General features: G+C 50.7%; 1 protein-coding gene across 1 annotated transcript; it reads right to left on the bottom strand.

Annotated features, from left to right (window-relative positions):
• Positions 1 to 615: 615 nt before the first annotated feature.
• On the bottom strand, positions 616 to 9,929 carry SPATA3 (spermatogenesis associated 3). Its single transcript, XM_055574814.1, has 5 exons — positions 9,827 to 9,929; positions 9,521 to 9,724; positions 5,171 to 5,345; positions 1,691 to 2,170; positions 616 to 934 (listed from the first exon to the last, which is right to left on the bottom strand). Exons 1-4 carry the CDS (start codon positions 9,927 to 9,929, stop codon positions 2,065 to 2,067), a joined length of 588 nt encoding a protein of 195 aa, XP_055430789.1. The 3' UTR covers positions 616 to 934; positions 1,691 to 2,064.
• Between the last annotated feature and the right edge of the window lie 247 nt (positions 9,930 to 10,176).

Raw genomic sequence — 10,176 nt, 5'->3', positions numbered from 1 at the left:
GAACGACATGGGGAGACCAAGTTTCGGTGAACAAGGCCCGCACTTTATTTTCCAAAGTAGTTTTTATACCTTAAGTTATGCACAGAGGATAATGGGGGAAGGGGTAGAGTCCTGCAGTAAGCCAGGCTTTCTTCCTGCAAACTTACCATATGCAAAAGTTTAGGTGATTTGCATCATCTTCTGGCCCGGAGGCCTGTTAACATTTTAAGACCCTTTCTTCAGAAAACTTATTTTTCCCTAAAGGTGATTAGTCAGGCGCCACCCTCCAAAAGCATTAGATAAAGTTGCATTCCTATAGGGCAAAGGTGTGGTGGGCTATAACAAGAAAAAGAATTAACTCAAGGGTCCAAGGTTACAAACATTAAAGCTACTACTTACATTCCTGAATGTAATCAATACACTGCCAGGGACACAGTAGGTAAGGGATATGGAAACTTAGCAGCAAACATTGGCCCAACAAGTGAAAAACCCTTCACCAATACAATTTCTAATCAATCTTTTAACTGCTCAGAGGAATCTGTATTTAGACAGTTTAGAACATCTCATGCCTCTCACAGCTGGGAGGCTCTGAGCAATCACATGTGGCCGGAAAAACCTATTCAGGCAGGCTAGAGGACTTCCAAAAGAGTTTGTAGGTTGAAACACTATCACACCCAGGAATTATTAACTGGAGCTGTAAGTTAACTCTTTTTTCAGAGAGAGGTAGCGGGGGACAGCCCCCTGTAAAGTCAGAGGTGTAGGTGAGAGCACAAAGCAGAAAGTAGGCAGACTCTGGTTTTGGGGGGTAGATGCTCGAGAATTTCCAGGGGGACTCCTGAGGCTCGATCCCGCCTTTGCGTATGCCGAGCCTCCTTCCTCATGACCTTTGCCACGGGCGGAGTTCCTCACGCTGGCTCCCGGCAGTGATAGAATTCCAGTTGAGCTATTCCAGATCCTGAAAGATGATGCTGTGAAAGTGCTGCACTCAATATGCAATACGCCGGGAGATGGCTCCCGGCAAAAGGTGCTCTCAGTGCCTGCTCAGGTCCTCTTTGTGCGCTTGCACATCCACTGCCCAGTCCTGTGAATTATGAACGCTGTCTACTGATGGCCCAGAGCTGCCTGCTTCCCCAGGAACTTGTCCTCACCCAAATGGGAGCCACTTTTTCACAAAGACACGCACTCCCAACCTCTCCCAGTAGCTAACGACTGACTCACAGAAAAGCAAGAAAGGCCAACCCTCTTGCCCCAAGGCTAGACCCCCTCTGGGTGTCATTCAACGTCCAGGCCTGCCTGGACCAGGCTAAGTGGACTTCAGCTGAGACCTCATCCTTGCTTTGCTCCGTCCCCTCCCTCTCTGGCCTTCCCTCGCTCTTTTTCCCTCACTAAATCCCGTGCACCAAAATCCTTGTCTCAGGCTCTGCTACTAGGGAGCCCAGCCTGAGACAGGGGAGGATCCAAGATGTTGCATAAGGCAGGCTCCCTGCCCTCAGGGATCTTGTACTAGAAGGTGGAGACAGGCCACCTATGTACGTAAAAATCATCCACAATACAGGATGGAATAGGCTGAAGAGAACAGTGGTTTAAAAGATGGGAGAAGGTTTCTGTGGAACACGAAGTTCACAGAGGACAAGAAGGGCTGGAAACAGTGGGAACCACAGGGAGAAAGTTCTTAGGAAAAGCTCCAAGAGGTGTAGGACCCCCGGCTCACCTCTCCTGTCTCCTCCTAGCTGGTGTCTGCGAGGAGAGGAACCACCCCAGGTCAGCAGGGAACAGGGAAATCTCTGTTTTGACGATCCCAATAACGGGTCTAGCGTTGTCCATGAGTGTCCAGGGCTGCCCAAGAGAGCCATGCCAGTAGGCCCTGAGGCCAGAAATGAGTCTCTTACTCTCACGTTTCCCTTGAAAGGCTGGCGGTCATGGTGCCCCATAAAGACCTCCTCCTTTCAGAGAAGGGACAGACGCTCCCCATGCTACAGGGCTGGCGAGTTGATGGGCTCTAGGATCACTCTGCAGAGGGCCCCAGGCATGAAAGGGGTCCACATACCTGCCGGACTGCGGGCCTGGGGACTTGTTCACAAAGATTCAAGGATGTAGTAGGCAGCTCCTAGGGCTCCCAGAGCCACAGCAACAGTTCCGAGGGCTCGGAGCACGCGAATTACGATGAGTGGAATGTTTTCTTGGAGGTCTTCTGCAGAGCAAAGCAGAGAACCCATGGGTTGGGGGCAGCTGGGCTTTAGTGCTCATCCCTAGGCAGGGGAAAGTGGAAACCATGAGGATCACAGGAACACCCATCTCCCCGCTAAAGGTCCTCCTCTCAAGGGAACACAGCTCCTTTAGCCTCTTTCAGTAACGCTCTACCACAAGACTCCCTCCAGGATCCGGGGATGGGCTGGCCTGTTATGCCAGCTCCCCTGGACACTCAGAGATAAGAAGACAAGGTGCTTAAGGCCGCCGTGTGCCAGGCCCTGTGCTAAACACCTCCCTCCCACCCAGTGTCCTCCTCAGGCCTCACAACCCCGTTGTGGAGGAGTCCTGCCGCATAGCTCTGTTCTGGAGATTAGGCAACTGAAGAAGCCACATATTACACCCCCACAAAGCAGGTGGGAAGGGAAAGTGTACGATGCTGCTAGTAAGGATGAGCAAAGTGAAAATGAAGTCCCTCAGTCGCGTCTGACTCTTTGCGACCCCATGGACTTTAGCCTACCAGGTTCCTCCGCCCATGGGATTTTCCAGGCAAGAGTACTGGAGTGGGCTGCCATTTCCTTCTCCAGGGGATCTTCCCAACACAGGGATCGAACCCAGGTCTCCTGCACTGCAGGCAGACATGGAAGGCACTCAGAAAAAGCAGTAGCCATTTGGACAAAAACCCTACTAAAGCAGAGATTCTTAATATTTAAGCACTTAAAAATTTTATTTTAATTTAAAAATAATTAAAATTTTAATTTAATTTAATGAATTTAAAGCCAGAGCCAACACTCCACTCTGCATAGAAATGGAAAGGTTACAGAATCAGGTGTGAACTTGAGCAGAATTAGGTGCACGCCCAACACGGGCCAGACTGGACCTCGGCCCCTCCCCTTCACATTCCTATTTATGAGCCTCGCTTGTACCTTTTCCTCCACCCGGGATCCTTTCCCTTTAAAATAGGCCGTGTGTATGTGTGTGTGTGCGCATGTATGCGTGTGCTCAAGAGCATCCTAAAATCCTTCCAGATTCAGCTCAGATATGACTGATAACACAGCATCCACCTGGACCCCAGCTCAGGAGCGAAGCGCTTTGAACATCTCTTTTGGGACACAGATCCCTTGCTGGTTTGCATCGGAGTTTCTAGATGCACGTTGTAGCTTATCATGTAGAAAGTGAAAGTGAAAATCTCTCAGTCATGTGCCACTCTTTGCGACCCCATGGACTATACAGTCCATGGAATTCTCCAGGCCAGAATACAGGAGTGGGTAGCCGTTTCCTTCTCCAGGGGATCTTCCCAACCCAGGGATCTAACCCAGGTCTCCCACATTGCAGGCGAATGCTTTACCAGCTTAGCCACCAGGGAAGCCCATGACCCGCTGAGGCTAAGGGCAATTTCATAAACAGAAAGATGAGTGAAGAACTGGTCCCTGGGGCAAAGGAAGCAGGCAGCTAGGGCCCTGGCCTTGTGGGGAGGAAAGGCAGGCCTTCCCCCTTGATCTGGTGGCCACGGAAGGAGCACGAATCAGGTACCATGTGGATGGCACAATTTTTAAGAGTAAAGTTCTCTGTTCTGGTTTCCCTCACCGTGCTTAGCATCCTATGCAGAGGAGGTTTTCCTACTTGGTGGTTTGTGAATCCATGGCACTCCCTGGCACCAGATGGATGAATGTACTGAATGGAAAGACAGCTGATCATGGCAATGGTGGGGGCGGGCACAGGCCCTTCCCAGCCAGGACGTACCAGGTAGCAGAGCATTTTAGCTCTGGCGTGTTCTCCCAACACACCTGGGTATCTGTTCGCCTCGATTCACAAGGCTGAGAGATGCTGATTTTCAAGAATGTATAAGACAGGGGAGTTGGCGGGGGAGGGGCTGGGAAGAGGAGTAGAATAGAGATGGGGGTGGGTGGGTTCTGCTTTAGGGTGGGTGATGCCCAGATGGAAGACGTATCCTGTTGGACACATGTGAGATCTGAGTATAAGTGGGGCTTCCCCGGCTTCCAGAGCTGGGGGGAGGTGGCGGTCCCGCTCCAGCCCTTGTACGTAGCCCTGCTGCTGCTGCTGCAAAGTTGCTTCAGTCATGTCTGACTCTGTGTGACCGCATAGATGGCAGCCCACCAGACTCCCCCGTCCCTGGGATTCTCCAGGCAAGAACACTGGAGAGGGTTGCCATTTCCTTCTCCAATGCATGAAAGTGAAAAGTGAAAGTGAAGTCGCTCAGTTGTGTCTGACTCTTCACGACCCCATGGACTGCAGCCCACCAGGCTCCTCCATCCATGGGATTTTCCAGGCAAGAGTACTGGAGTGGGGTGCCATTGCCTTCTCTGTATGTAGCCCTGCGCCACTGCAAAAGCTACTGGAGAAGTTCCCTGGACAGGTGTCTTCCCACCAGGGGAAGTGGCAGCCACCTGGGGGCTTCGTGGGAGAGGAAGAGAAGGGTGAGGCGGTGGGGGCCACTGGGTCAGGGACAGACCCCTGTGGGGCTGCCAGGAATAGCCTGAGACCTGCTGAAGGAGGGGGAGGACTTCCTCTCACCAAAGGTACGTGACTTACATTCACATGTATCTCTAAATTCTGGGGGAAGTTCACATGCGGGTCAAGAACGGGAAGCTTTTGGCTGTGGCACAGGCCATGGAAGGAGGCAGTGGCCTGACAGAGCGTTTATTCACCGAGCTTCTGAGTGACAGGGAGCTTGTGATGAAGGGGCTGTGGGAGAGTGTGCTCTGTAGCAAAGAAGAATGAACCCCAAAGGAGAAAACTGGCACCTCTCTGTGCAGGGGTCCAGGCAGAAAAGGCCAGAAGCCCCACCCGAGGAAGCAGCTTTCCTCTGGGCCCTGGAGTCCCCAGAGGAGGCTGAGTGCATGTGTGTGCGTGCCAAGTTGCTTTAGTCGTGTCTGACTCTTTGAGACCCTGGGGACCACAGCCTGCCAGGCTCCTCTGTCCATAGGACTGCAAACATGAGGTGGGCCCAAGATCCAGCACCTCCCCCCAGGGGCTACAGAACCTGTAAAAGGTGAGGAGGTTTGGGAATCCTCTCCCTGACATGGTCGGCCAGGCCCGAGGCAGAAGGACATCGAAGATGCGGCTGTGGCAGAGGCCCAGACGACGCCAGCAAGCAGAGCTGCCGGGGCAAATGGAACAGGAACAGAATGCACGTGGGCCCACTAGAATCAGAGGCCCTGCTGGACAGAGAAGGAGAGAGGTGAGGGGCCCACTGCTGCAGGAGGTGTCCATGCGAGGAGCAGTGGCCTGTGTAGAGGAGAGAGGAACGACTGCTTGGGGAAATAATGCATGCTACCTGGAAATAACACAGAGAACACCCATGTAATAGCTCATACCTGGACAGTGCTCTGTATGGCATTATCCATCGCATCTCATTGTCAGCAGTCCTGGGGTGGGGAATATTGTTATCCTCAGCTTACAAATAAGGAAACCGAGGCTCAAAGAATATCAAAGATGTGCCCCGATAGTAAGGAGATGGAAGAATCAGGCTTCAGCTCAGGATTACTAACTCGCAATTTGGGCTCTTTCCACGGAATTCGAGGGAAGGGATGGCAGCAGAGGCCTGCACATCCTAGGAGAGGTGGCATTGACATTCCTGCAACCAGAGCGGCCACGTTCCGTTTTTCTGGAGCTCACAGATTCATCCAGAAGACAACCAGTCCAGTGGACCGTCTTTGAGATCCTTTCCCAAGCTCATTTTCCATTGCTGTCCTGAACTGCAGGTCCCAGAGGAACTTGGAGACAGCGCCCTCTGCTGTTTTGCAAGAGGACTCCTGGATGGATCATTCCTGTAACTACTTCCGCCTTGGCTCCCGCTTCCTTTTTTTATTTTTTAAAATAATATTTGCCTGCCCTGGGTCTTAGTTGCAGCATGCAGGATCTTTGATCATTGTTGTGGCACGTGAGATCTTTAGTTGCGGCATGTGAACTCTTAGTTGAGGCACGTGGAATCTAGTTCCCTGGTCAAGGATCGAACCCAGGCCCCCCATGTTGGGAGCTCAGAATCTTAGCCACTGGATCACCAGGGAATTCCGTGTCTTGGCTTCTTGACTGAGCTGCCAACCCTAAAGCCCAGGAAGCCAGTGATCAACACCCATTCTGCTTAGACTTGCCCACAACAGAAACTTTTCCTGGAAAGGGGAGGGACAGGATTCTAAAGATAAGACTTATCTTTTTTCTTTTAAAAAACTGGGAAAAAACAAACAAACAAACCGGACACACGATTTCCATTCTAAAGTTTACCCCTTTGAAGTGTTCAGTGGCTTTCAATATATTCATGAATGTATGCAACCATCATCACTAATTCCAAACTTTTCCGTCCTCCCCCAAGCCCATTAGCAGCCCTGCATATTCTCCGCTCCCTGAAGTTCTGGGCAATAGATTTGTCTACTGTGGACATTTCATAAATGGAATCATACAATATGTGGGCTTTTTCGAGACTGCCTTCTCTCACTTAGTCTACTGGGTCTGAGGTCCATCTGTGTGGCAGCATGTATTGGCATCGCTCATGTCTTTGATTTTGGCTGCACTGGGGCTTGGTTGTGATGGGAGGGCTTCTGTAGTTGTGTGTGGGCTCCAGAGCACGCAGGTTCAGTAGTTGTGGCACCTGGGCTTAGTTGCCCCAAGACATGTGGGATCTTAGTTTCCCTGACCAGGGATGGGACCTGTGTCCTCTGCATTGGAATTTCAATTCTTAACGGCTGGACCACCAGGGAAATCCCCATCATCGCTTCTTATTGCCAACTAGTATTTCATTGCACAGATGTACCATATGTTGTTTATCCATTTATCATTTGATGGTCACTGAGCTGTTTCCACTTTTCGGCTATAATGAATAATGCTGCTGTTTTAGTTCTGGTGTGGATGTATGTCTTTAATTCTCTTAGGTATATACTCAGATCAGGAATTGCTGGATCAGATGGCAACTTCATGTTTAACCGTTTGAGGAACTCCCGGACAGTTTTCCATGGCAATTTAACAATTTTACATTCCCACCATCAGTGTGAGAAGGTTTTGACTTCCCCACAGCCTCACTGAGGCTTGAAATTGTCCATCTTCTTGATTACAGACATTCTTCTGGAAGACTTGTATTTTCTTGAGCTACAGTATTCTCTGCATATGAAAAGATTTGTATTTTAGAATATGGCATCCTTTATTTAAAGGTCCTCATCCCTTATCACCAACATTCCTTCCCACTCTGGCTCCAAGGGAGACAATTCCTTTGGCAGAAGAGTGGGTGTCCATTGTAACCACGGATGAGCCTCACCAGTTCCCGCTTTGCCTCCACCACAAACAGAATACCAACCTGGGGGTGAGCCACACGCATTCATGAAAAGATGTGCAAATAGAAAGTCTCGTGTTCTACAGATCAGTTCTCAAGGCCATAATCCAGAAAGGTTTATCTCAGTGGTTGACGATCATCAGTTCAGTCGCTCAGTCGTGTCCGACTCTTTGTGACCCCTTGGACTGCAGCACGCCAGGCTTCCCTGTCCATCACCATCTCCTGGAGTTTACTCAAACTCATGTCCATCAAGTCGGTGATGCCATCCAACCATCTCATCCTCTGTCGTCCCCTTCTCCTCCCACCTTCAATCTTTCCCAGCATCAGGGTCTTTTCAAATGAGTCAGCTCTTCGCATCAGGTGGCCAAAGTATTGGAGTTTCAGCTTCAGTATCAGTCCTTCCAATGAACACCCAGGACTGATCTCCTTTAGGATGGACTGGTTGGATCTCCTTGCAGTCCAAGGGACTCTCAAGAGTCTCCAACACCACAGTTCAAAAGCATCAATTCTTCAGCACTCAGCTTTCTTTATAGTCCAACTCTCATATCCATACATGACTACTGGAAAAACCATAGCTTTGACTAGATGGACCTTTGTTGGCAAAGTAATGTTTCTGATCATAACATATACAATATTTAGTATCATACTCAAAACATTTCCATATGTGAGTGGATTGATCCCTAGCCACAGAAATATTGTTGTCACAGCTATACTTGGATTTAGGACTCACCCTTACTCCTCGCCTTTATTTTATGTCCACACAATCTGAGAGGGAACGCTGTGGTCCTGGAAGTGTGGTGGGCTCAGGACCACAGAGTCACGGGCACTGGCTCAAGGTGGATCCAGAAGCTCAGAAAGGATGTTCTTCCTCCTGGGAAGACCACCAAACCTTCCAGGATTGGAAGATCATTGCTGCAGTTGAGGGAGGATTCTAAAGTCAGAATAGACCGAAGTTCCCCTCTTAGTGCTACCAGCAGCTGCATGAGCGGCAGCTGTTACGCTTGCTTGAGCCTCAGTTTCCCCATCCACAAAATGGAGATGATACTAGTATCTCCTTTATAAGACTGTGAAATAAGATCATTTGGCTGAGTCGAATGTCAGGTACATGGTGAGTGCTCAGTGATGAACGTTAGCTATTACCATTATTAGTAGCATGGTATTAACCAGACCACTTCCTGAACTCTGTTCGAGTTCTCTCGACACAATCCCATGCTCATTCAGACTCTGGCTACCCAAGAAGATGGGGGACCACTTTCCCTGTACAGCCATTCTATTTTCAGACAGAGCTAATCGTTGGATACTTTTTAAAGTTGAGCAGAAATCTACCTTCTACAGTGCCTTCCATGGATGAGTTGCTAGACTTAGCAAATAAAAATATAGGAAGCCCGTGCAATATTCAGGACACACTTATTATTTATCTGAAATTTGGCAGGGAGGCCTGTATTTTATACGACAACCCTATCCATTGGTCCTTAGTCGGACATCTGAGAACAACATAGAACAAATCTACTCATATCTTCCAGCTGACAGACAGATAACCTTCAATTCCCTCAACCAAGTCTCCTATACCAGAAGGCCCTTGCCTCCCCTGATTGCTCTCAACTCCCCAACCTGGACTATCTTCCTTGGACTAGATTGTTAGGCATCTTTTATGCACACAAACAGCCTGATGAGGACAGAGTAAAGCAGCATGACCGCCTTCCTTGTCCTTCACTGGATTCTTTTATTAATGCAGTGTTGGTGTTTATTTGGGTATGTATGGCTCCCAAGGAGCTAATACTACCCACCGAGCCACGGCAAATGTTAATCTGTCTGAATACCCTGTGGCTGTCTTTAGAGAGACTCAACATGGTGAGGAATGACAAAACCCAGGAATCCTGGGCTCTTGGGTAAAAAAATGAACCCCAAACCCTTCACCCTCGCCCTCACCCACACACTCCCCACTGCACAGCTCCAGAATACACGTTATCAGTACATCACGACCCAATCAGAAGAGTTATCAGCCTCTGGGGCAGCCCTGGGATCCATCAGCAGAAAGCCTAGAACCACTTGAGCAAGAAGGCCGCCCACCTGCTTTCTTGGACCGAGAGGATGCTTTGGAGTTGGGGTCTGGAGACACGACGTCCCGAGCCGAGTGGCTATGGCTGACTTCTGGAGCTGGGAGGGCTCGGGGTGCAGGCTGCGGGGGAGTAGAGTTGCTGCTGGGCTGTGAGGTGCACCCTGAGCTGGGCTGCTGTGGGGTGGGCCCTGGGCTGGGTGGCGGTGGGGCGGGTGCTGGGTTGGGTGTCAGGGGGGCCGATCCCGAGCTGGGCAGCTGAGAGGTGGGCTTGGGGCTGGGTGGTCGCGGGCTGGATCCGGAGACAGGCTGCTGGGAACTGGACTCTGAGCTCTGCTGCTGGGGGGTGGATTCGGAGCTGGCGTGCAGGGAGGTGGAGCCCCGGCGCCTGGTTTCTGACTTCTTCCTCTTGCCCTTCTTCATGGTGGATCCTCCTGACCTAAGCGTGCACCTACATGGAGCTGCCTAATGTCCCGGCTCCCTCGCCGAGGGGCCGTGTGCCCCTGCCCTGGGGGAAGGCTCTGGCGTCCGTTTGGGCTAAGGCCCTGAAGCGAAGAGTCACCCACCCACCTCCTGTGAGGTCACAAAAGACAGGGGGGCTCCCATGGCAGGGGCTCTGGGGACAGTCTTCTCTGCTGATACCTGCCTGCTGCCCTCCGTCCTCCTTGGC

Source organism: Bubalus kerabau, chromosome 3, assembly GCF_029407905.1.
Source record: "Bubalus kerabau isolate K-KA32 ecotype Philippines breed swamp buffalo chromosome 3, PCC_UOA_SB_1v2, whole genome shotgun sequence".
In the NCBI taxonomy this organism is placed as follows: domain Eukaryota; kingdom Metazoa; phylum Chordata; class Mammalia; order Artiodactyla; family Bovidae; genus Bubalus; species Bubalus kerabau.
Note: the sequence above shows the minus strand (reverse complement) of the source record. Positions and strands in the feature narration are given on the sequence as shown.